Raw genomic sequence first — 27,814 nt, forward strand, 5'->3', positions numbered from 1 at the left:
TGGCTGTGGCCTCAATTAAGAGAATTTATAATCTGTAATGCTGGCCCAGATATTCAACCATGTTAACTCCTGTTACACAGAAAATTCATTGTTTACATGCTATAGTAACAATAGATTTGGTATGTCGGCAATCCACACTGATTGGGACAAATTTTCATCTATTTCCTCAATTTAAGTCACTTTCGTTCTTCTGTATTAACACACATAATGGACTCATCAAAAGTTATGACTGAAATTATTATTATTATTATTAAATTTATAGCAGTTTGATTGAACATTCTCAGAAATTTCCGTGAAACCAAAACTCGTTTCTTAATGTCTAAGCATGTGCTGTGATTTTGGCAGCAAAAAGGATATCTGTGACGTATCAGAAGTGGGACACTAAAATAATCCAGTAAAGAAAACATAAGTAGTTGATTGACCGCATTGATTTTCATTTCCCATGCAAAGTTTAGATGCGCAGTTTATCAGGAAGCTTTTACGAATAACTGAAAATGATTAGAAACACTATAAGGTAATCGTTTTTATGCTATTGGCAATTTCAGTTTGTATATATATATATATATATATATATATATATATATATGTTATATTATATTTATATATTTTTTTTTTTTTTTTTTTTTTTTTTTTTTTTTTAATAGCTACTTTTATAGTTATTTACGTTCATGATCAATGCGAGTATGATAAACTCTTGGTTACTGTAAGGACAAAGGTAGGCTAGCACATGACAGTTTCCTTTAAAAAATGCACTAACGCTCACAGTTTATTTAGAACTTGCCCTGTATGTCATACCATGTCCTTAAAATTCTCGGTTAAGCAGGAAACCTTAGAAGACATGAGATGTATTTTTGTTCAGAGCAGCTTACTGCTTTATTACGAAATACCTGGAATCTAACTACCGTAGTGCAAAGTGAAGGCAGTTTTTTTCTTCTGTGGCAGTTGAGTATACAGTAGTGTCATAAGCCTTGGGTGCTTGGTCTGGGTTAGTAAGGAAACTTGTTTACGGACTACGAAATTTGCCTTGGAAGTTAAAAAGAAAGTTATTATTTTTGCAAAATTATTCTCGTTACAGTGGAGATTGACCTTGATTTTATCAGTTAGTGTTGGGAGAAAGTCAAAATAACACGCTTGTTATACAGAATCATTCAGATGTTGATGTGCGTATGTCCAAAGTTTGGAAAATAATTACTGTTGCTGAAACCGTTGGTGGTTTGAAGAAAAAAAAAATTTTTGGCATGGTTTTCAAGTTATGTTCACCCATCTTCCCACACACACACACACACACACACACACACACACACACACATGCGCGCGCGCGCGCGTAAAAGTGATTCAGCGTTATCTGAAGTGGGAAAATGTAAGTAAAATATTGATAAATAACACAGAGTGAGCAATACGGTTCCACTTGTAAATTTATGTTTCGTTCGGAAGTACAGTATATATTAAACAAATCATCCTCGACATATACAGATTTTCAAAACAGCACGAAGCACGTTACCCATAATATAATTCCTGTGATCAACGTTCATTTGTTGATCACAGAAATCGAGATGAAGAGGAGATTATTTACTGTTAAATTTTACTTCTGTCCTTTAACTGGAGCTGGGGGATTAGCATGCAGGTATGACACACTAGGCTTAAGGTTTGCATGTTTGGCCCGAGGTCTTACGTCTAGTTTTGTTTCTTACTTTATCAAGCTTATTTTTTATGTTGTTAAAATCACTTTGGGTTTCAATGAGATACTGCACCAGTTTCTTGCGTATTTTGGTCTCCTGTCGGAGGGTCTGTCATGTCGTATGATGTTTTCCTTCATATAACCTTCAAAGACGCAATTTCAATTTGCCTGCTGACGATCCATCTCTCTCTCTCTCTCTCTCTCTCTCTCTCTCTCTCTCTCTCTCTCTCTCTCTCTCTCTCTCTTATTGTTCAAATGAAAGTGAGAAGAGGTTATTTCTAACCTTATATCTTTCGATGTTACTCTCTAGTGTGAAGTTTTTTCAGTTATGTCAGGAACACATCCATTCACGTAGGACTACGTGACATCTGCATCACACGTGACTATTAGTGTATCCAGTGATGCACACCATTCGTGCCTGGTCAAGGTGAAACGTGTATTTACCGAGATAAAATATGTATTTATTCATCATGCCATTCCCAGATTAGGATACCGTATTTATGCCCTTATCCATCCCCCACCCCCATCTTCTCCTATACGTGATGCCGTCATGTGATCACTATTCATTCTTTATTCTTAGCATTAGCCTACTAATAAATCAGTTACATAAGTGTCATCTTTAATTTATATGGTTTAGTGATACCCGGATGCTAGCACCCATGTACAGTATGTAGTCTCGTGCCGGTCTTTGAGTGCATTAGACCGAGTATACTGCGTCTTAGTTATTTTACCGGAAGGATAAAGAGGAACTGGTGCTTGGGAAGTTTTGTCCAACTGCTGCACTTCGATCACCGACCTTCCTATCAACGTCTCGTTTATTCTTTCAAGCTTCACTGAGTGCTTCTTGCATTTTAAATAGAAATCGTATTGGTCGTTTGCAATGGTGAGGCGATTCCTTAAAGCTAAATGGCTCAGTTCTCTTTAAGTGATTTATCTCCGTGTTGCTGTTCATGTTGTGCATTAAATCTACATTCTTAAAGGGGGAACAATTACTTAACTAAGCCACCAACTGGATGGGAAAGGCCCTTTCCCATTTGGTAACATGTAGGTCCCAAATTGCCGCAGTTCAGTAGTAACGCCTTCGTAATGAAATAAGGATATCTTGTCTCTCATACTGATTAATTCGTGAGATATTCAAAGAAAAAGAAAGGTGATTCGATACTTTGGGAATATCAGTCCAATACAGCTTTTTAGCACCGAACTGAACTCTACCGGTTTGACAAGTTGTGTCGTTGCAGTTATCTTACGTGAGTTGAGATTGTAGTTCCATCCCCTGAGGAGATAGATAGAGCCAAATTAAGCTGGAAAATGGTCAATAAATAGCCCATATTATACGGATGCAAGAAGTTCAGATGCTGTACGTGCCACTTTAGCCGAAAACCAGAAAAGGGGGTGTTAGGCGGAGGTCAATGTGTCGAAATGAAGTTCCATCCCTTTAGAAGCTAGACATAGGCCAGTAAAGTTGAATAAGGAATAGTAAATAGCTCATACTATACGGATACGAGAAGATAAGACGTTTGTACGTGCTACTTTAGCAGAAAACCAAATGGTGGGGGGGGAGGTTAGGTCAATGTGTCAAAATGGCGACCGGCCTGCCAGACGCACGAGGACAGAACGACGTCGTCTGCTGCGCTGACACACAGTCGCTTCTTCTTCTCCTCGTCTTTCGCCTCGACAAAATCAATTCATGGCCCCCTCCGAGTCCTGATTCCCGGCTGATTTTATTTATTTTGAAAACGTGAATGTAGCGGCAGGGTCGGACGCCCGAAATTAACAGGTAAATAGAAGTGGGAAGGTCAAACTCCCCTCCAGTTCAAAGGGGTCTGGCTTGTTCCAGCCTCTCGTATCCTGTCTTGGTCGTCCAGGACAATACTTGCTGTCCGTTTTTACGTAATTACTAATTAAAGAAACCTCCTTAAAACGCGTTAAAACGTCTAGATTAATTCTTGTAAAGTAAATAGTTTAAGTTGAGTGAACAGGAGCGAGGTTAAATCACTTAAAACCGAGATTTAAGTTAATTAAGTGGTGCCAGTCAGTCATTCCAGGACACTGTTCAGCATCCCTTTGTGTCAGATAACCATTAGGGTATGTTACCGTTGCCAACTTAGGACGACATGTTTCTCTAGCAACGAGTGACTTGTGTCTTTATTGAAAATGATTCCTAAATAATAATTAACACAAGGATGAAAATTATTCGTAACTTATGCATAGCCTAGACATTCTGGCCCATGGAGTTTAGGTTATAAGGTTAGGCTACACGAAATGCATTGAGGTTTTCCGTACAGTATCCCAATATAAATTTAATTTTTTTCTCTAAATTTGAGGATTTTCAATAAATCTGACTTCTCAATCAATTTCAGGTATTTTTAATAAATTTAAGGACATTCAGTAAATTTGAGGTTTCAATAAATTTGAGGTTTTTCAGTAAATTTGAGATTTTTAATAAATTTCAGTTTTCTGAGTTAGGCTAGCCTAGCTAGGCCAACTTTGATAAAGTGTAGCCTTCTGAATTTTAAATTTTCATTTTCTGATTACCGAAAGAACTAAGCTCGGCAGTATACCTGTAGATCCATTGGTAGAACTGAATACGTACTAGAGCACCCCTCTGGATCAGTTACTAGAGCCAGCCAGTTTACAAGCAAAATGGGCTCCATGTTTAGTACCAGATATAGCTAAGATGGCAAATATCATAAACATACACAAAAGACATCAGCATAAACAAAAAGTGGTAAATCTTCTGGTCAGCGACTGGCAGGAACCAGGCTGCAATGATTATCTTCAGTTTTACAGATCCTTTATTTTAAGTGGTCTCAGAGGACTAAAGGATCTGAGCAGCGGCCAATACATTTTTTGTTGCAAAAACAAATGTAACCACATTAAAAGAATTGTAGCACATACTCCATATCAGGTGACAAATATGCAAATGTTCAACATCATAACGGTTGAGAACAAGCAGTCTTTTAGAGTCTTCTTGAAAATCTTAATATTTTTAATTCTTATATCATGTGGGAGCTCATTAGGTGTACACAGTCATGGATCTGTAAAACTGTAGTGTGTTGTGGTTTGACAAATGAATTTCTCGCCCAACACTAACCAAATGTTTTCCTGACTGCTTGTTTTGCATTGTTTGTGTCACCTACCATAATAGTTGGACAAAATGATGATATTTATCTGTAAATCAAATAATTATTTTGGCAACGGCATTGAAAACCTGGTGTTTTTAGGTGGGAAAAAACCAGATATAGGTAACCAAAAAATATGTTGGAAACACTACTGAACCAACTGGAAAAGTGTGTAGTTCATGTGTAATTATTAACAATGACAAGAAGAAAACATATGATAAAGATTATTAAAATTGGGCCACAGTAATTACTGGGAGTACATTCCAGTCTAACCTAAGATGCCAGTTCCCGCTTGAAAAAAGTTTGAAAAGTCAGAAAGTATGAGGGATCGTAACCAAGAGAAAATGGTGTTTCTCTTTACTAAGAATGTGACCAAACCATAAGACACGAGGTCATAAAGTCGACAAAAAAATGGTGAGATAGTGCACTTACAATATTCCCATTGTCTTCATTTGAGATTTCTAAAAACATCTTTGAGGTCACAGAAGGCACTGGAAAAGTTAGATGGGCTATTCAAAATTTGTGAATCCCTCCTATGTAAAGCTGTTAATATCTAATCTTGTAACAAGTTGCTTTTCATATTTTGTAGGGGAAAAGCATTGTTAGCATTGATACTATTTAATTTGTTACAAGGCAAAAAAAAAGTTTAAAGCACTCATTTCACCTTGAATCGCACGTATGATAAATTGACGTAAAAAAACCATGATATTGATGATGATAAACTCTTGCAGGTTCTGAAATCAACATTCAAAAGTGCTTCTAGTCTTGGATAACTTGAAATCATCCATGGCCAGTCATATGTTCTCACCATCTTTTGATTAACTGGGTTATTTACGAGAAATTGCTTAAGCATCAGTATGTTGCGATACCGTACCTGCATTGATTGCTTGATGAGTCAAAAGGTACAGTATTTTCAAATTCATTGTAACTATAATATGCCTCCAAACAGCTCAAACAGTACAGGTTAATTCTGTATCCTTAGGGGCAACATCTTATATGAATCTTGCAGTTCTATTTAATGTCTTCTGAAACTTCTAGTTGTATCAAAGTAAATTACAATAGATTGGGTTGAAGAAGTACACTGTTGGTAATACAATTGATTATAAGTTTCTAGATAGCCCCTTCATCAAGGTACTTTTTAACAAAAGCACTAACTACAAGATGATCTGGAAATAATAGTATTATTTATTTAAGCATTAAGAGACAAATCACAGTCCAGCACTTACCAGCAGGGATTTGCCCCAATTTCCTTAGTTTATATTTCTTTCCTTCCAACACATTCAGTGTTTTTAATTTACACCTAGGCTAATGAATGATTGACCTGAGTAGCCTAAATTGCTTGGATACGTCAGGCGTAGGATACTGACAAAATTATGTGACAACTCCTAATTCTAGAAGATTAGGATCAACCAATTTTCTCTTGGTAGTTATGCCAGTAAAGCTGATAGTACTGGAGTGTTCTGGTATTCCAAAAGATTTTATATGAATAATCCTGGTATCATAATGTATTAATCCAATCATTGGGTAAAGAAGAATATCTTGTTGTGGCTATGTGTTGTTTCCCAAAACTGTTGATAGGAATATTAAGGTTATAAGGTTTGTGTGATTCTTGAAGCTTAATAAGGATGAGATAGTATTATATTAGGGTTAACATGGCTTGTTACATGTACAGTATTATGCTTTCAACCGTACAGGGGATATATTAGTCAGTGTAAGTTATTTATATAATTCACAGGCATTCATGAACTTGTAATGTTGGATATGTTTAGGTATATTGTTATATTGCATGGGGTTTTTATATCACCCTTACACTGGCTGTCACACTTTTAATAGACATGTTTAACAACTTATGTAAGGAACTTGGTCTCTCTAGTATGCATTATGGTAAATACAAATTACTGTACAGTGTATGCCTTATGTGCCCAACAGTTGTATGAATAGTATGTGGTTTTCAGTAAGTGATTGGTGTATATGCAATGAAATATAGATGTATTCATTGAAATTAAAGTATGGTACTCTATGTGATAGCATTTCTTCAAACTTACAGAAAATGCGAATAGGATTGAGTGCCCTTGTATGGACGGTGGTTGTGCTTGGCGGGGCTTCTCTGATTGGTCGAGTTGTTCACGTTCTCAGCGTTGACGTCAGGGAATTCTCTCCAGATCATCATGACCATGAGAGGGATGGAAAGGATTCGAAGCAGCTGCACATTAATGCCAAACCTAATCGTCTTGTTTGGTTTGTTCAGGTTAGTCTTGTGCCATGTGATACAGTACCTTTATTATGCAAGTGTGCCTGTTTATTTAATTTTTCCTTTATCTTAATAGTTTTTACTTAAAGTATTAATTGTCTCATTTGTTCAGGTTAGTCTTTTGCCAGTTGATACATTACATGTATTAAGCAAGTGTAACTGTTTAGTCCTGTAAAAGTTTCTGAATTAGATTAACAGTTTTTACTTTTAGAATTAAATTTTAGACTTACAAAAGACTTTATGATTTACAGTAGAATTTAACTTACAGTGCTTCATAATATATTGATCTCTCTCTCTCTCTCTCTCTCTCTCTCTCTCTCTCTCTCTCTCTCTCTCTCTCTCTCTCTCTCTCTCTCTCTCTCTCTCTCTCATTAGGGTGATGGTGATGAGGTAACTGTAGTATATTCTTATGTTTTGATTAGCATTGTGTATGTTGACCAAGCAAACCTGTTGTGGTGTTCACAAGGTTTTAGGTTACAAGTTGGGAAGAAGGGAGTGGACGTGAGGTTGAGTTGTTTGACTTGTACTGTTCATTACAATACTTGCAGTTAACTTTCAGGTTTTAAGATGTTATTGGTGTTGCATGCATTTAACTTTTAGAGTTAAAATGTTACTCATGAAATTTTGACATTTACACTAGGTAAAAAATACCTAATGTTACAAGTGTCAGGTAAAAGTTTGTTTCAGAAAGACTGGGTTTAAAATCAGGGCCTGTGCAAATCTTTCTGATAATGAATGATCCTACTTGTAAAAAAAACAACAACGCTGATATAGGGTGCTGCGTTGCATTGGGGTACTGGTATTCATCTGTATTCAGTGCTATGAGATGATAGTTATGTTTTAATCAAATGCCTAGGAAGTCTTCAGAACAGTATAGAATTGAATTTACTGCCTAAGCACATGAGATCATTCTTTCTTTTTGTTCTTTCCCTTTATATCTATACCTTAATTTCACTTTTCTTTGATTTTATGTTATTATTAGTATTTATTACTAAAGTTTTTTCCTCTTTTTAACATTATTCCAGTGGGACACTATCGAATATTACAGATTATTTAAGTGTTCTCATAATCAAGGAACAAACACATAGTGTGTGGTGAATACTGGTTGATGGAGAGATGAAGCTGCTGTATGTTCATTATTAACTCATGAAAAAATGCAGTATAATTTAGATGAAATTACTTATGTTACAGTGTACAACAAGTGAGAAAGGTGTTAGTAGAAATTCTTGTTTTTGCTATCCACTCCATAAATGTAGAGCAGTTTTAAGCTTTAGTGTATAGGATGAGAATGGTTTGTTGTGCATATACCAATATTGTGTGTGTTTCTGGCCAGTGTTCAGTCCTAAATTTTATTTACATAGGAGATAATTGTTACACCATAAAGTTAGTGCTGCAGTGCAGTAGAATGACAATAACTTTAGCATTATACTGTTACACTAATCAAAGTTTTTGACACATTCAGTTTAACATTCAGAGACTGATTTCCCATGTAGACTGAAGTCATAGGATGTAGCACATGAATGTGTAATAAAATTCTCTTGCTTATTGCACATAGCAATCACAAAGAACAGATAAGAGAAATGGCAAATTTTACTTTTAAAATGAACAGATACAGGTTACAGAAAACAGTCATTCTTACAACATACTCATGACAGCTGCAAAAACAAGGATTAACAAACTATGATGCTGGCCATTGTATGCATGGTGAAAAAGGATGTACGTGTTTGCACTAATCACAGGTAGCACAGGAGATATTGGATGTTAATTTTGCTTGTACAGTGAAGAGATGTTCAGGCATTGCATGTATATCTATCCATGGCAACTGATGATACAGACTAGTCTCAAAAACATGAGGAGAAGCAGACAAAGATTGTTAACAATGGTGTTGATCCGTGTGTAGGTCCAGCACATGAATGTATAACTTGCAGATTCTTAGCATTACAACTAGACCCTCGCATCCACCTCACTCACCATAGTTATTTTTTTTTTTTTTAGCTGCTGGTAAATAAGCACGGCTGACACCACTGAAACTAATCATGATCGCTGGAAGCTCATGCTGCTCACCACACACCAGAGATTGCATTTCAAATTGGGTGGCCAGTCAGAAGCAAGATAGCTTCGATGATATTGGCTGCTTGTCTATAGCACCAGTTAAAAATGGAAATAGATTATAACACTTGACAACAATATCCACTCCCAGTTTGTCACACTTACGGCATTACTGCACACATTCATGGCTGTCTGTGCCAGGCTGGTACTATAGAGAGGTTTTATGCCTGAGAGCAAAGTTGCCTGTTATCTACTTGAATCATATAATGCAACATTTTCTAATGTGATATTTAATGTACCATGCTGTCACAGGAAAAAGTAAAATGAGGAGATAGTCATCCTGGATTCCTAGTAAACATTAAACCCAAATAGATTAGAGTTAGACAAGATTACCACTTGATATTTAGGTCGTTTATCAGTGGCTTTTTGAAGCTAAATTGGTATTTACATGTAGCACCCACAAAAACATTAACCCAAAGGGGGTAGTGCCGTCATTGCACCTCACAGTACACTGTAGGCATTACTTAAGGTTCTTTGTAGCATCCTTTTGGCCCCATAGCAGCAACCCCCTTCATTCCTTTTACCATACCTCCATTCATAGTCTCTTTCTTCCATCTTACTTTTCACCTTTTAAGAATTGTTTCAGCAGTGCTGAATACAGTAACTTCACAGGTCCCAGTGTGTGGCTTTTGGCCTAAATTTTAAAATTCAATCCCATTCACTAAGACGTTGATGGTAAATGTATTTTATAGATTGTTTTTCCCTTGCCTCTGCACAGATTTCTGATCTACACCTAAGTGTGTTTCAAGATCCTACAAGAGTGTCGCAGTTGCGAGAGTTTGCTACTTCAACTGTCGGTACCATCAGTCCAGCTGTTGTGTTGGCGTCAGGTAAACTTTCACCTGTAATACATTCATAGATATATATATATATATATAACCAACTAATACTGTACACTAACTAATATTATAATATATACAGTAAAGCTATGAAAGCTAGCATCATTTAAATCAAATATTTTCTATAACGTAACCAAAGTTAGCTCTATGTAATACAGTAGATGGGATATGTATAAGCTAATCTGAAGATTTAGAAATAATTACAGTATTTTTGTGACAGACTACCCTTGGTTTTCATATCAACTGTTAACCAAGATGCATGCAATAACTGAAAATGACTGAGATCTCTTGTTTTTCAAAAGAACCACCTTAAACATACTTGGTAGCTGCTCTGCTGAAGCATATTGTAGAGTTTCTTCTTGGTTAATCCATAGATTTTACAAAAGAGTAGTTTGCACGTCATAAAATTTTAAGGATAACTTTTGAGTGAATGAGATGATATTTCTTGTTTGTCATGTTGGCAAAATATGAGACACCTCCTAGTCTATTCTTACCACCAGTGAGGTCCTGAGTAAAACTAGTATACCTGAAACTCAGAACACTTGTTTTTTTTTATTTCTAGATGATCTGACTAGAGATTTCATAAAAATGATTTAGTGGGGTCAAACTGACAATCTTAATTTAAGTACTGTAGACAGTATTCATATGCATGATGTATATCTATGGAAATATGCTATACAGTAATGTGATTCACTTTTCATAGAAGAATATATTTCATATTTTTCCTTGTGGTATACACCTTTACATAGCTGTGACTTACTGGTCTGTAGACCTACTGGTATGTGAATTTGCTAAAATGACAAATAACAGAACCATAGTTAAGAATGTACAATACAGAAGTTATTTTATGGGGAATGAATAAGTCGTCAACATTGCAGTGGTGGGCAATGAGGCTAATTTTTTTTATGCATTGTAAAAATTTGTATGTGACATGACCATATATCCTCAAGTTACTGTATTGTAGGTATTAAAATTTAAAATATTACTGGAACCTGTCTGTTATTCTTGTTATGTTGTAAGGTTGCTGCTTATTTTTATACAGTAATTAACTTACTGTATATGCATTTAAAACACAGTGCAGTAGAGTATGATCTATTCTGTTAGACAAGATTATTGTCAGTTAAGACTTTGTGATAAAATCTGTTTGGGTAATGGCAGTTTTATATTTGGAGTAAACATTTGGCCGTATTTAATATAGTGATATAGAAGCATCATGTATACCAATTAAAATACAAGTCAGTAATGACTTGAGAGAAGAAACAAACTGTATTCAAATACATCCAATTGAAATACTGCATATGCTTTCTTTCCCTTTCAGGTGATCTGACAGATGCCAAGAATATGGACATGCTAGGCTCAAAGCAGTATATAGAGGAGTGGGCTACCTACAGAGATATTTTGCACTCGTCGGGTGTCCTCAACAAAACTGTCTGGCTAGACATAAGAGGAAACCATGGTAAGACTTGTGGAGCTGGTGGAGGCGTTTTTTACACCCTAATAAAATCGTAGCTCTCTGTTTAGTGAACAAGGAAATGTTATCTCAGATATTTGTATATTGGAGACTACAGTAATTTGATTTTAAGTAAAAGTGTGTTCTTGACACTGGTAATGGGAGTGTTTCATCGAGTACTCTGTGAATCTTGTTGAAGCTCAGCTTAAATTGATGACACACTTTATATTAAAGCAAAACCATAAAAAATCATTCATGAATAATAAATTTGGGCGTGGTTGTTTATTTTTAATATTTCATATTGAAACTGAAAGCATGGTTTATGATGTACAGTACAGTACTTGACAAGGAAATTATACATTTGCATCTTATGATAGATGAGTTAGTTTGATTTCATGATGTTTTACTCTTTGATGAAAAGTACATTCATTAACCACATTTGTTCTTCCTACAGATAACTTCAACGTTCCGTCTTTATCCAGTGATGAAAATTTTTATCAAAAATATAGTGTTCAGGGTCAGCACAGTAAGAGGTCTTATATATATACTCACAGATATGGACCAGACTCCATTGCCTTTATTGCTGTAGATGCATGCCTTTTACCAGGACCCAGGAGGCCTTTCAATTTTATTGGTAAGCAAATTGGATTAAAAATTTTTATGTTGTCAGTTCAATAACTTTTACTATGTTAACGTGTGTGTGTGTCTCATAAATAAATTATTTTTACCTTACTTAACCCTTTGAGGTTTCATGGGCCTCATCATAATCCTAACCATTGAGATTCCAATTATTGCTGTGACTTGAGTGGTCTGTAAGAGATTGTCCAAGGACAAATTTTGTGACAAACCTCCCTCCTTGGAATCTCAGAGGGTTCAGTATCTTTTCCGTGCAAAGGACACCCATCATCTTGCTATTCTTGTAAACAATTTGAAGTGAAGTGTAGTCCATATCAGTAATTACTCAGTTCTTTTTCAAGACTTAGAGTTAATCATGCCATTCCTGGATTTGATTCTTTTCCTAAATTTATTTTGAGAGACCCATCCTTTTATAGATAAACACATGACTGCTAATTTTTATTTAGTAATAAATTAGATAAGGAAAGTTAAATTCAAAAGTCACATACTGTATAACATTTATTTTATAAATACTGTATGTATTAATGATCTAGTTTAGGTCCAGAAAAATATAGGATATGCAGTATGGTATCTCATAACAGTATATGCCATTGTGTAAATTTCCTTTGGTAAGTGTGGAGGATATATAAAGTTAGCGTGCAAGATGTTAGCTGATACCAGATACAAAATATAGGAAAGTATTGTTTAGTGGTGTCTGGCATTGTAATTGCACAGTTTGTTTTTGTCTGAAGTATGTTCTAGATGTCATGATATTCTTTGCAGGGGTTGTCACTAACTCTGAAATGAAGCTTTTGCAAGATTTTGAAATTGCCAGTCGCCATAGTAATTACACAATTTGGTTTGGTCACTACCCTACCTCCTGTATACTTTCACCGGAGCCAGGAATTCGTCGTTTGATGGGTAGAGGTTTGGCATATATGTGTGGTCATTTGCACACACTTGGAGGCCTTGTTCCCAATATGTATACACGACAACACACAGGTTCTCTTGAACTAGAACTAGGTGACTGGAAGGACAGTCGCATGTAAGTGGCTCTTCCTTTTCTTTTCAATGCACTTCTTTTCTTGACTTGTAAAACCATATTTGCTTGCGTATGTGCCAGATTATGATTGTCCCCCATGTTGTTGAAACGGAAGAAAGTATAGTTCAATCTTCCATCAGAAATAACATTATAATGTATCTAGTGGTTATATGACACATATTTAGTCACCTTTCTGTGGGCACTAATTCAGTGATTCAGAGTCAAAGCTAGTTAAAATATGCAGGGTAAACAAATACCAAAATAATATATGTATATATAACTTGTTAGAGTGGGGTTTGTTTTAATTTTTGATGAAGTGCAGCTTATTTAATAAAAATACTGATGATCAAGTGGGATAATAAATTTCACTTGAAGTTATATGTTGAGGTATCCATGTCCAGTTTTTTACAGTTTGTATCATTTGTTTATGTAAGGAAAAATATTTTTGATGCCTATTTTACTGAAAATCACTTGATTATGAATTGTTGATCCCTGTTGGCCTCCAAATACCTGTAAAAGGAAATGTGATACTGGTGTATGTTGCAAGCAGTTGATATTAGGAATGTCATGCTGAATCCTTGAGCTAACTTAAGATAACTGTTGCAGATGATGATAGCTCATACCCAGCAAGACTACCTAGCATTGTGTTCATGTTCACAGAAAAATTAACAGCTTTAGTTTGCATACCAACTTGAAGAAAAAGTTTAAATATTTAGGTTCCAGAAGTTTTGTAGTATCTCTTATATAAGTCCAATGCATTTCATTTATTCAAAGTGTCAGGAATGTTGTTGTATCTTTCTTGATGCTTTAAGTTTGTTCATTTGAGTCCCTACTCTTGTTGTATGCAAGGAAGCAAGAATGGTTGCTCTAAGTAAACATTAAGATGATTTTCCAGAGCGAGAGAAGACCATCTCCAATACAGTGCTTGAAAATTATGAAAAAGCAAACAAATAGTGTTAGGCCATTCCTTTTGCTTAGGCAGACAGTTTTAATTAGACAGTCTAGTGCATACTTAACCTACCACTTTATTTTAGATGCAAGTTGTTTTTAAACTGGTTGTTGACAGTTGAGTACACTTGTATACTGTCCCAATTATTGTAGTATTTGAGGAACCTCCAGGGTTGTAAGAGGAACCTCCAGGGTATTCCAAGTGATAAGATTGATATTGATGTTCTCAGTATCAGACATTGATAATAATAATTTTTTTTAGTTAATTTTTACACACAAACCCATAACTTACAAATTAACCTACATTCGTGGTCTTCAAAAACCTCAGACACTTCAGTCTTTTAATTGACAAAAGAAGAGTAGGGATAGTGCTGTGCATACCGATCTGGGTCCCCAGTTAATGCCTGTTATCTAAACTGTCCATTATTTATAATTCACTTGAATTGCAGTGTAGGTGGGAAGGATTTAGTTGGTGAATGCCTTAGAAAATGAGGAGATGAATGGGTGAGGTGAAATGAGTAATTTAAATATTGTAATTGGTCTTAAGCAATAATCAAAACTATGTGAAATCTGCAAAGAGCTATGGAATTTCAGAAGCTCTCTACCTCAGCATAGACACATGAAAAGTCATGGACTTAGAGGACCTTGAGATCTCTGTGCTTGTGTACAACCAGTCTTCTTTGTGGATTAAGCAAGACTGTGAAGTGCCTGGATTGGTTAAGGACCATGAATGTGGGTGTAATTTAAGTATGGTAATGGGGGCTTGTGGGTGAAAAATTTATATTGCAATTTTATCTTATTTATTTTTTAAGATCATTGTTATTTTTTATGTAATATTCTTGATGAAATATTTTAAAACTATCACATACCACCATTCCCAGTTATGACACTTCTTGACATATCATTTTGGTTATGAATGGCCATTTTGGCTTTAATGCCCGAGTGTCTTTAATATGTCATCCATCCTAGCAATGAGCAATTAGGGACTTCCTCTAGGTACCAAATCTAGGGTGCAAGTGCTTGCTATCTAGAAACTGATTGATATTTGTGAATGAAAAGTATTATTTACAGGGACGCCCAATTCCATTTATGTAGCATTGTTTATCCTTACTACTAGTAAGCTGTGTTGTATGACTGTTTTAGGTACCAATTTTATCTGTATCGCTTTTGCTGTAACAAATTTTTTCAGATGTATGTTGCCCTAAAAGTGTTTTTAGATGACGAATGTTGAGCTGGTATTCATGATAGCTGTCCTTTAGATGCATTGGCTTAACCTAGTTGTTTTACCTAACTTGTGTGATAGCACAAGGCAGATGTTTCCTGCACTTTTATCGTTATTTTGCACTTCAGTTACCATTACTGCATCTTTGAGAGTATTAGCTAGTATGCTCCATGTGAGTGTTTTTTTTATATGCAGTGTTTCCTCAGAGTTTACGTCCTATGCTCATGGTGAGCTGGTACCTACAATATCCTTTTGTCTTTTTCCAGTTTTGAATTACCTCCTCATCCTTGCTCATTTCAGTTTTGCTGCGTACTCCTCTGGTGTTTGGCTTTCCCAGTTATTACCTGTAGGATACTAGTATGCTGTGCTTGTAATTACCTTGAGTGCATTCTTAGACTCATCATTAGTCAGCCAGCAGAGCTGCTCACACAAGTAAGTGTGCCTATACAGATGTTACAATATAACCGACACAGCTGTATACATTGGTCACTTATTGAGCTTACCAATTATGCTTATGTTGCATGTTCAGTTGCTTCATTGTGCAACAGCTAGGTATTCAAGCCCTACTTACACATTATGTTCCCAATTTCACTTTTTTTGCATATTTATTGAAATAGCATTTACATTATTGTACACCATTAGTGCAAGATCTGGTACAGTATTTTAGTTTTCCATAAAATTTGAGATTTGCAGGATAGTTGTATGTAAAGCAAGTTTTGTTTTACTGTACATACAACTAACGTGCAGACGGTAGGTTGGCAAAGAACTTCAGGAGAATCAAAGTGCTGTACATGGGGATGCAGTTGTCCACCAATTGATTGTCGGTATGCATAAGCAGACTAAAAGCATTCAGTTATTCATCATTACTCTGTTTCCATGCCTATAGTTCAGTTAGGTCACGCTGCTCAGGCACTCCATTTTTCTTGGTCTTTAATGATTATCATCATAGTTTTCATTTTGTAGGTCAGTGAGAGTTAGAACCATTTCCTTGCAGTAATGCTCTTTTGAATTTTTGGTATTGACCAATGGTTTTAAGAAAACCTTGTAATGGCTCACTGGCTTAATTCCCAGAGTGGATGTTTCCGTAGTGTTTTTTTGAATGGTTTTGCACATTGGGAAGACAATCTTGTGATGAGGACCATGTAAGGAATTTGGTTCAGCAGCTCAAATTAAGTTTGTTTCTTTGGTTTCGTAGGATCTATCTATCTTCCTGTGCAGTACACGTGTAAGTGATTGGTATACTACCAGAACAAAGTAGTACTAGTAGGAAAAATTGTCATTATGTATTAAACTCAGGTTTTATAATAGTAGATGGTATTTTATGAGAGGTTTAAAGGTTACCAAGTGTGATGGCATATAACACCATTTCTCTTCCAGAAATATGGCTCAGCTTATTTGTCAAGTTAAGGTGAATGGGTAGGCTAATGTGTTCCCAGACATAAACTATCAGTACTTGTACTTATCTAACTCCATAATACTGTAATATTACTGTTGCTTACTCAAATATCACTATTATTACTATTGTTATTATTAAAACATTAAAATCCCTTATAAATGTTAACTTTGGACTAATGGGTTGTAGTGCCTAAAAGTATACATCAGTACAGCAAAGTACATACAAACACACATTTTTGCAATAGACAGTAGAATCAGGCTGAAACTAAGCACATCAATGCACTTAGCGTTCTCTCTCTCTCTCTCTCTCTCTCTCTCTCTCTCTCTCTCTCTCTCTCTCTCTCTCTCTCTCTCTCTCTCTGGGTAATTCTTTAATAGAAAAAAGATTTTTGAGAGAGAGAGAGAGCACAATAAATGTGTTATTTACCTTGACTAGATGCATGCTTCTACTTTGCACGTACTGAAAAATATATAATGTAACACTTCATTACTGCAGTAAATACAGTACTATACTGTCTTAAATAAATGTTAATAAAGATACTGTGCCAGAGAGAGAGATAGAGTATACTGTATATGTAATTTACTAGACGTAATGCATTTGTGCACATATACACATGCAAGCTATCCTATAGGCTAGGCTTAGACATTGATATTACGTAACAAAAAGACAGTCAATATATGTAATTTTATTTATTGTATCTTATTGAAAATCTTTTTCTAATACAAATTTGTAAGTGATTTCTTATATTTAACATACAATCTTGTCTCTTTTATTTTGTTTGGAAATTCAAGTACTCGTAAATTCATTGTCACCGTTTTGAGTTGCCCATGGGAGGTGCAGGAAAAGTATGGGAGTGTTATAAAATGCTTTTTGCTGTATACTTAAGCTGCTTTTGTTTTGTAAATTACAATGGAATTATTATTAACAAGATTTTTCCTGCTGTCCAGTTGCATGCTTTATCCAAGTTTTTTTTTTTGTCATACATTAGTTAATATTTCAATAACATTAAATGCTAACATGCAAACACAAGTTATTTTTCTACTGAAAATTTGGGTAAGGGGTCTTACTGTCAGGTACAGTACTCATGGCATAATGAATTACTATGGCTCTAATTGGTTTGTGTGTTTTTATGTTTAGTCATAATCATAGTGTAACTGATTTGTTGTTGAGTTCCGTGAAATGAGTACATCGGCTACTAGCGGAGAATAAAATGGAATATCATTGGCAGTGGATATTGAGGTTTGGTGATTTTCAGAGGAAATGTGGTCAAGCATTTTATATGATATAAAAATTGCAGAGTTCATTGACAGAATGAATTAGAGAAGCACAATATTCTCAACAAGATTCTGATAGACCATGTCATGGGGGGCCAGATGGACACATTAATGTGCCAATTTTTACTTCCTCTGAAGGCTCATTTTGTGAATACAAATGTCATTCCAATAGAAATACCTAAATTTTATCATTTTTTATTGCATAAACATGTTTAAACATGTTAATATTTTTGTTACACTGCTGGTGCATTCCTTCATGTCGAACTTAATGCTAAAAGAGCAGGGAGTCAGGACACAGTTTTGAGTACATGTGCTCTTAACACTAAAAGTGCTGGGAATCAGGACAGTATTATGAGTACATGAGCTATACTGTGTAAGCATCTGTAAGTCCTTATGTTGACAGTGTATATAGTAATACAGTACTATTATTGTATCTGTAAAAGGAAATTTCAAGCTCTTCTCATCTTTCTTAACTATCATTAGTGTCATTCTTACTTTGTTGAATATTGTACAAGGTAAATCCTTCAGTGCTGAGTTTTTCAGTAAATATGATAGAGTTCCTAAACTGTCAAATGTTACCTCACACAGAACAGTCTTTTGACAACTGTACTTGGATTCCAAATTTTTTTTATGATTTTGTATCTTAGCTGGTAGTGCTCCTGCCTTCCACTTGAAAGTCATGGGCTTGATCATGATGTGAGGTAGAAATTTATAATATTAATAATAACAGTAATTCAGTGAGAGGTATAATATAGGTTGCCTCAAACTGTTTAGGTTAGTTAGGCCTGAGCATTTCATCTCCTGGTGTTCACATATGCATAGCTGTATTTGGTAACTATGTACAATACTGCAGTGTGTTGATGCAGACTGCAGAGTACTGTACAAATCTCTCTTTCAAATTGAGCAGCGAATGTGAAAACTACAAAATGTAGATCTCTGAAACATGATAATAGAAGGGAAATCAGAGTTGTAACTGTCTGCAGTGTTCTTTTGTCAGTCGTAAAAGCTACTTGAACCATACTGCCAAGCTAAAAGTCTTCCCTCACGGGGCTCTTTATGGATGCTTGAGTGTCTTGGTTGTGGCAAAACTTTGAATTACTGATAGGGAACAGTTCAGTCTGGAGACTTACAAACCATATTTTAACTCAGTTATTGTGGTTCTGTACTGTTCAGTGACTAGATATTCCACTGGTCTTGGTAAGAAGCACAAGCTAAAGACAGTAATCTGTGTACTATAGAAAACACTACAAAAATATTATTCTCAAATTTACTTCCTCACTAGGAACTAGAAGCTTATTTATTGATATATTAATAATCTGTTTAATTTTGAGATTTAACGTAGTACTAAATTTCTGGTGAAGGCTTTCAAGATACTGTATATATTTTGTGTGGGTTGTCTGTTCCTTTTTGTCCCACAGTCATTGTGAACAGTTTTCTATATTTTTTTTAAGTCGAGTAGTTTTGCTGTACTGTACGTATACTAAATAATCTCGTGTACTGAAGTTTTACTACTGTACTTTAATCCAAGGAGTTTAAGTATGCCTGTAGAGTTAGACTAATTTTTAGACATTTATTTTCAGTTTCATTTACTTTCAGTTATCGTGTTGCAGCGATAGATCATGGGCTATTTTCATTCACTGATGTGAAGTACGGATCTTGGCCTGTTATCCTTGTCACCAACCCAAAGCATGCCCTTTTCACCATGGTTCATCATGAACCATTGCACCTTATGCAGGAGTCTTCTCATATACGGTGAGTAACACTGTGTAACGAATTTACTGAGTTATACCTGATGTCACATCATATTCAGTTTGTGCTTGGTGTGTAAGCATTTTCTGATTCTTTGCTTCTAAGAAGAATATGCGCTTTTCATGCAGAGTGCTGATATGGTCAGTTTCGCCGATAACGGAAGCGAGAGTACGAGTAGATGACTCGGAATCTTGGTTATTACTATCCCATGTTGAAGGACCATTATATGTATCGAGATGGAATGCTTACAAATATGCAGAGGGAATGCACTTGTTGGAGGTAATTGCGCCTGAATTGGAATAAATGAAATACTGTATTGAAAATGTTATATACCACCTGAATCAGATGTAAAGAGTTACATTTTTTCATGCCAAGTTTATCACTTCCATCAGGTTTAAACTAATTCTGCAGACACCGTAACCTAAATAGATGCATAGGTCAGTAGTTATGATGAAAATTTATTGAAAAGATTTTGATTTCTTGATTGAAAAGTAAATACTGTACTGTACTAGTTCCATTTAGGTTAATATACTCCAAAGTTTATAGAGAGCTGTAATATTCACAATTTATTTTTCTCAACAATATTAGGTACATGCAAGAGATGCTAGTGGCAGAGAGGCTACAGTTACTCAGGAGTTCTCACTTGATGGGTCGCAGCCGTCGTTCCGGTTCTGGCCAAGGGCATTGCTCATGTCCAATATATCCATGTTTGTAAGTGTGAGTTCTTTTTATCCTGGGTAATATTGTCTTAAATTACTTAACATTACTTGACTGCATCTCAAAATATTTTTGTGGTTTATCAACAGTACCTTTTGTTTAACATAAGACATAGTGTGTAGGGACAGTCAAAGACTGTGAATGTGGACATATATGACTGATAGTTTGTCTAAAAGTAATTTTTATTAAGAAAATCTTGTACAGCATTCCAGTTTTGGTGCACATTCTATTTTGTTTGGTGTGGAGGAGCTGTTATTCCATAATTATCCTTTTCATTTTCATCTGAATTCATTTCAATGATTGAAGCAACTCAAACGAAAGTCCCAGTGAGACTGAGATTTCCATATCATTGAAGATACAACAATTACATGATTAATAAGGTTGTATGAAAAAACTTTTTGTCACATAAAACAGTTTTAATGCCTAATACAATACATGCAAAGCAGTTTAGGCTTGTATCCTTATCCTAGTAGCAAAAATTTCTGATGTTGGCAATGCAAATACACTGCACATCATGATTTCAGACATGTGCTTGCAAAGCTTTCTTGTTTTGTTTCCTGAGCTGTTTTATGTCTAAGAACATGTTCTAAATCTTACCATTTTTTACAGTTCCAGTTCTTGTTTGGTATAATGGTGTGCATATGTGTTGTTCCACTGTGTGTACTTCGGTACATACATCACCTGGTTCTTGGTGAGTTGCAAGCTTATATTTGAATTGTTAAAAATAATTGTTCTTGAAATAAAATCACAACAGCATTTATCATCTACATCACCTGGTTCGTTTGTCTAGTGATGAAAAGCAATTTTTGCGAAAAGACTTATATTTGCACTGATACATACCCTGACAGAGGCGCTGATAACAATTGTTCTTGAAATAAAATCACAATAGCATTTATCATCTACTTGGAATTTGTAAATTCGTTTAAGATTCACATGAATTTTTGTTAACTGTAGTAATGATTGTTTTCTCCATTTCGATATTTGTTTACAGAAAGGCGCATGTTACGGCCACGTTTAGGATGGAAATTATGTAACACCTGGCTTAGAAAATTGTGGGTCTTAGTTACTGTTGACCGGCTCTTTTGGCCCCTTGTCATGACATCAGTTTACTTACCCTTGGGTAAGTACGTAAAGAGGTTTTCTGAGGAGTGTAAGAAAAATTTCAATATGATTCAATAGAATTATCAGCTTGGTAAAAAATTAGTAAAATTTTGTTGTATTTTGCACTAAAAAGATTAGCTCATCTCTTGTGTTAAATTTGAGTTAACTGCATCATTTTAGAATACTTGACCAGCAAAAATATAAAACTCAAGACCATTTTGCTGAATCTATTTGTAACCTTTGCATATAAGTGAAATCACTTTGAAGTTTTTGTTGCTGTAAATATAAAATTAAACTTTACTTTATTACATATATTAATAAATTACTGATATTGTTATCACTGCAGTGTTGTTTTATTATTACATATTGTTGTATGGAATGACAAAACAGATGTTACACTGCATTATATTTGATTATATTTTGCTTTAAAAAATGTACACAAGAAATTATCTTTGTGTTATGCTCTGTATTAATTATTTCATTTTGAGCATACAGTACAGTGTTTACTTGAATGACAAATTTATACAAAGAAAATTGTAACATGGAAGGTACTTTGTTAATCAGCTGAATTAAATTTCCAGGTCCTTGGTTTGTTGGAGAGGTAATTGAGGACCACATAGGAGTTGTGTTTGCATGGGGAACCTTTGTTAATAGAAGCTACCTTCCTGGATCATTGACATATGCATATGGATTCATGCAGGTATAGTGTTGTGTTCATTTTAGATTAATGTCATATAGTATTAGTTGCAGAATCCCTGTGATTGAATGTTTTTAATTTATTACATTATTTGTAATTTGAATTTATTAATGGTAAATGGACAAGTTACTTTGTTGTGAATTATGATTACCATGGATTAGTCTTGATCCAGGTAACACTGTAGAAATTTAGAAACAAGGTGACACATTGTCATAAGAAGCAACTGTAAATTGATATCCAAAAATACAGGTGTATATTTTAATCATCAAAGGGCATTTTTTGAGTATCTTATGAAATTTTTAGGGGTTGTGAAATATGAAACAAAGTCTCTTGTATGCATGAAGAACAAACCCTTGTGGCTGGCTGAGAGAGTTGAGAATTTGACTCAAATTGTCAGTTTGAATTATTTATTGATAATATGAAAGGAGTGCTATACTGTAATGCTTTTACTTATGCCAGTTAATTTTAGTTTTTAAATATTCATGCTCCAAAAATGTTGCCATTCTTGTGACTTGTTAGCGTACAAAGTAATATTTGTTCCTCTTGTTAAAGTCACTCTAGGAAAATAATTTTATGTGACCTCAAGGTATGAATGATAATTCATCCAGTTCGTGTTCGTGTAAGGGGTTATCACCTACAGCATGCCCTGCACGGCATACTTTAGATGACACTAAATGTTCTTTGCAATCCTTTCATCCCAGCTGTATTGCTTTCTGTTGTTTACTTTTTGTCCAATCACTTTGACCTTATCAACTAGCAGTCCAATTTTTATTATGTCTTGCACTAATTTTCACCTTTCACTTAAGAAGAAACCCTTTGGGTGAACACTGTAAGAGTTTAGTGACATGAGTAAGTGTCTCATTAAGTTTTAAAATAATAATATAGACAACATATAATTTTCATGGAACTGTTTGAGTATATTGATGATTTATCTTATATTAATGATCAAACTAACTGGGAATAATTTTTCTTTTCAGTTGCTCTTGTTCCAGTTCCCCCTTATTTTTGCTATTGCTCACTCCGTTGATTTTAGGTAAAGTGAATTGCTTTTTTCCATTATTTGTAAGTGATGACAACTGGCAGAATAGCATTTAAATTTACTGTTCAACTTTTTTGGGTGTGTCTGTTATTTGTATAGTTTAAATTGAAGAATTGTTTTGTGTGAATATTTGTATGGCACCTAATTTGTTTACAGCATTTGCCTCATTTCATTACCCAGGAGTTTCAAGTTTGAGACATTTTTTCCATTGTTTTCCAGATTTTGGTCCTTGTACATAAGTCCTGTCTGCAGCTTTTCTAGATATCTCTGCCGACATGTGTGTCTCCTCATTCTAATTACCATTCAGGTATGGTGTATGTGAAAATGGGTTAATGAAGAAAAGAAATTCTTGCTTTCAAAATTATGAAATTCTGATTGAAACTTTTTAAGAAATGTTACCGAAGTACAGTTTATTGAGGTGGATAATGCAGTATACCAGACCAAATAGATGTGTTTAATGCTCTGATACTCGCAAAATTTATGAGTGTTTTATAATGGTAGTATCATTGTTTTTCAGTTGATAGCTGCATATTTCTTTTACCTGGCATACGGAACAATGGCAATGCTTCTAGGACCATTGCGTACATGGTCTGCTATTTTGGGTTTAGTGTTGTGGCACCAGGCCACAACAATGCATCGAGACCTTTTGAGGTATGTTTTGTTGGTAATTGCTCTCTTATTGTTGGATGAAAGTATTAGTTTTCTTTATCACAGAATGTAGAAATGTCCAGCTTGAGTGCTGATTCTGTCTCTTCGTGAACATACTGTATTACTGTGTAAGTTTCAGTTCACTTGCAGTAGCGCGGCATGACTGTTCTCTGGACTGTGGTGTGTGTTTATTACACCAGCTTCTTTTGTAGTTAATAAGAATTTTATGGAATATAATTAATTCCTTTGGGTTATTAGCTTTTCCAGTCATCCTAGATTATTAATTTTGGTGTGAATTTGAACTTGAGACGATTTCAATACATCGCAAGCAGAGATCAAGAGTGAAGACAGTAAGTAGTTTATTAGAAACATTTGAGGTGAATATTATGTTCATCAAGGATTCACACTGAATCGACTGATGTTTATCATATTATACGATGGAAGAATCCCTTGATATTGCTATATACAGATAACTGCATATAGTGATAACATTAGGCTCAGAAGAAGTCTTATATTTAATAGATGGGAAAACAGATTAGAATAATAAAAAAAAGTGAAGATTATGTTGATTTGAAAAGTAAAATTTGGAAAAGTGGTTGTGTGGAAGCTGCCAGCATGATATAAGTGTTAATACATTGACATGTCTTATAGATGATTAGATTTGCAGTTTAGAATAAGGGATTTAATCCATAGGGGTATATTTAGGAATATACTTTTAATTTTAAAAAATTACTCAAACCAAAAGGGAATAGAATTTCATGATTGCAGTGCTGTTTACTAATGAACTTTGGATATTTGGGACCCCAATAATAGGAATTTAAAATATATGATTATAATGGGGTTGTCAAAAAACAGATTTTGTCCACAATTGATTCTGATATTAGAAACTCCATTTAAATTTTGAAACTTTTATGTTATTATATGTGATATACAGTATATCCAGTTTGGCTTGCCACTGAAAACCTCTTTGCTTTGTTTCTGAAGAACTTTTCCTTTTCTTTTAGAGGAGCTGCTGAAGTATGGGCCCCAGATCATTGTGACTGGAAAGAAGATAAATCAAACCAACTCACTGATGATGAGAACAAAGTAACTCAGAGCAACTTGTGATTTTTTCAAAGTTAGTCAGGTATTTCTCAAACCATATTTCAAGAGTGTGAATTGTGACTCAGAACGAAATTATCAGGTATTTGCTATGTAACGATGATTTACAGCTGTTTTCATTGGCAGCACAGTAGCTACTTAAACAAATATTTCATACTTTAATGTTGACTTCTTGTACAGTATTTAATAACAGTGGTGTGTATACCAGTAGATGTCACCAAGGAGTTGGTGAGTAAGTCTAGTAGATGCTTTTAAGTGAACAGCTCTTGCAGTTCCTTATATGTACTTAAGATTGTAAGTTAGGTTCTTGAGCAAGTGTCATGACTGACACTGCCCATCAGGTTAATTCTCTTTGGAGGAAGACTCATAATTTAGGCAGCCAAGGCTAAAGATGTATTGACGTACAAAGTCCTTGACCATGTCCTCAGTTTTTTTTTAATTGATCTTCACTACATATAGTACAGTATTTGACAGAATACTGTTAAAATTAATTTGTTTTCTCATTCATCTTTGTATAATGATGTTGTCTTTCATATTTATATGCTGTGCAATTTCTCAGTTTTGACCAGTATATGTGGTACAGATTTTAGTCTTTCAGTTTTGACTGATTCAGGTGTATGTATTTTATTTAAAAGATTGCATATGGCCATTTCTTCCAGAATGCTAATTGACTGGTCATATGCAAGATATTTTGAGGTTGTATGAATATCAGTTAATTTTTGTGGGTTTAATATATAACTTATTTTCAAGTGGAGGTTGAGTTTTCTCTATGTGCTTTCTTTAATGTGTGGTGATATAGCTATTCCATTCACACTTTCTTTGATTGATTGATTGATTAGCAGGTTTCTTGTTATTTTAATAATGCCATTTCATGTTGTCCCTTCAGGTTTTTGTGTGTGGATTGTTGGGCCTTATTACGTAGGGCATACAAATAATTATTTCGAGTCTAGATACTGCTGAGTAACGAAAATTTTTGTAGCTGCTCAAGGGTGAAGTCCCACTGGTTAAAGAGCCTTGTGATAGTATTCATCTGTCATATTTTGCTGGTTAAGGGACCCTTTGATGTATTACAGTATGATATCTTGTTAATTAAAGGAATCTTGTATAATGTAGTACAGTACCCATATAATTATGATGTATAACTGGTCAGGGGACCCGTTGATAGTCTGTAAGTCTGGTATCCTGCTGATTAAGGGCTCTAAAATTATATCATTCAAGTATATCCAGTTGGTTGCAGGAGCCTTTGACTCGATTTGATTATAATATCCTACTGGGTAAGGGATTTTGATAGTATGCAAACATGGTGTTGTTTAAGACTAGACATTATCCAAGTATGACTCTCTGCTGGTTAAGGGACCCTTTGATGTTATTTATGATATCCTACTGGTTAAGAAACAGTTTGATGCTCTTCAGGTATGATGTCCCGTTGGTTGAGAACTGTAGATGGTATGCAGAACTTTCGGTTTATTTTATATTTAAGCACAGTAGAACAATATTGAATGTTACTATATTTTTAGATTACTGTACCAGTTTTCATGATTTAACTTTGGTTGTGAAAAGTGTACTTTTCAGTTTTATTGATTATTGGAAATATTTCTGAGGTGTAGCATGGAAAAATTATTTGCCATTTCATTTTACTGGGAAATGTGATCCTCACATTTATTAGTGATAAGGGAAATAAAGCATAATGGGACTGGTATTTGAAAGGAAACTTATAATTGCTATACTTCCAATATGCAAAGTAACCTCCTCCTTAGCCTCGTACAATAAAATTTATCTTGCTTTGCCATTACCGCATTAATAGGAGGAAGCTTTGATCCTTTGTATAGCAAAGGGCTGTGAATACCTTCTAGCTTCTTTGTATTACAAGGTTTTCTTTTTTCCCCTTCTAGTTTTAGTAACTACAAATCAAAGTAGGACTTCTGTTTAGGTATGGTTATTTAATGAAAAGTAAAGCAACATTTGCTTTATTGCTGTCAAAAAGCACCAGCTCCAGCCATATAAAGAAAATAATAAGATGTTTAGGTAAAATTTGCTTAATATTTCAAGCAATATTATATTGCAAGATATTTGCATGAGGGGATCTCATAATAGCAGTGGGATTAGATGCTTTTTAATTGGAAAAGGAAACTTAATATATACTGTACATGGAAATTACTACATTAATATGTAGTTTAGGGTTGAGTAGTTATGAATTTTTGTATGGATTAAGCAAAAAGTAGGTTTTATTAAATATATCCAGACTGTAAAGTCAGTTAAGACTCATATAATTAAGATGATACTACGCACAATTTATATTCAGTTTGTTTTTTCCGCGCTTGTATAGAGTAGACCTACTGAAGTGCATGGAGGTAGGTGCACAATGTCCACAGCTACCCTAAAATGGTGTGTGTGTGACAATAAATATTAAAGAACTAAAGCACCAAAGTCTAGGCTTTAAAACAAAAACCTTCTTACATAGTATAAAAGTTGTAATCAAAATATTTTACTATTTTAGTAATGAGGGAAGTTGTACAGCAGAAAGTGGTGGCTTATGGATATCGTGGTATGGAGGATATCACGTTTGGTTTACTCCACATTAGTTTGTACAGTATATAAGTAATAATATAAATTTAATGACCTGCATTCTGGACATTAAAATCAAAATGTATGGCTTATATATATATATACTGTGAGAAATATTTTAATGCATCATGTATAGATTTCTGTTTGGAAAATTTTTTGATGGAATTGTACAGCCTTTAGCATGTTTGATAATCTACATTGTCTCCTTTCTTCAAATACTGGCTAAATATTGAAAGAAGAATGCATGTAAG

The 27,814-nt window shown here is 34.7% G+C and overlaps 1 protein-coding gene across 2 annotated transcripts; it reads left to right on the forward strand.

Annotated features, from left to right (window-relative positions):
* Positions 1–2,459: 2,459 nt before the first annotated feature.
* LOC136833229 (transmembrane protein 62-like) lies at positions 2,460–27,275 on the forward strand. Of its 2 annotated transcripts, XM_067095102.1 has the most exons (17): positions 2,460–3,455; positions 5,532–5,702; positions 6,848–7,048; positions 9,879–9,990; positions 11,318–11,455; positions 11,904–12,083; positions 12,848–13,109; positions 19,543–19,698; positions 19,824–19,974; positions 20,284–20,406; positions 21,022–21,103; positions 21,404–21,532; positions 22,095–22,213; positions 23,188–23,243; positions 23,469–23,556; positions 23,767–23,900; positions 24,902–27,275. In XM_067095102.1, the coding sequence occupies exons 2-17, from the start codon at positions 5,658–5,660 to the stop codon at positions 25,002–25,004; spliced, it is 2,079 nt and encodes a 692-aa protein (XP_066951203.1). In that variant the 5' UTR covers positions 2,460–3,455; positions 5,532–5,657; the 3' UTR covers positions 25,005–27,275. The 2 variants fall into 2 exon arrangements, with proteins under 2 accessions (XP_066951203.1, XP_066951204.1); XM_067095103.1 differs by lacking the exon at positions 5,532–5,702 and having other exon boundaries at positions 3,286–3,455.
* The last annotated feature ends 539 nt before the right edge of the window (positions 27,276–27,814 follow it).

Source organism: Macrobrachium rosenbergii, chromosome 51 (genome assembly GCF_040412425.1).
Source record: "Macrobrachium rosenbergii isolate ZJJX-2024 chromosome 51, ASM4041242v1, whole genome shotgun sequence".
Taxonomy (NCBI): domain Eukaryota; kingdom Metazoa; phylum Arthropoda; class Malacostraca; order Decapoda; family Palaemonidae; genus Macrobrachium; species Macrobrachium rosenbergii.

Bases quoted from the DNA above. Each gene is read 5' to 3' on its own strand.
- LOC136833229 (XM_067095102.1), top strand. From the start codon at position 5,658: ATGTTGCGATACCGTACCTGCATTGATTGCTTGATGAGTCAAAAG. The intron at 12,084-12,847 runs GTAAGCAAATTG...TATTCTTTGCAG, and splicing joins GAGGCCTTTCAATTTTATTG to GGGTTGTCACTAACTCTGAA. The intron at 23,244-23,468 runs GTAAAGTGAATT...ATTGTTTTCCAG, and splicing joins GCTCACTCCGTTGATTTTAG to ATTTTGGTCCTTGTACATAA.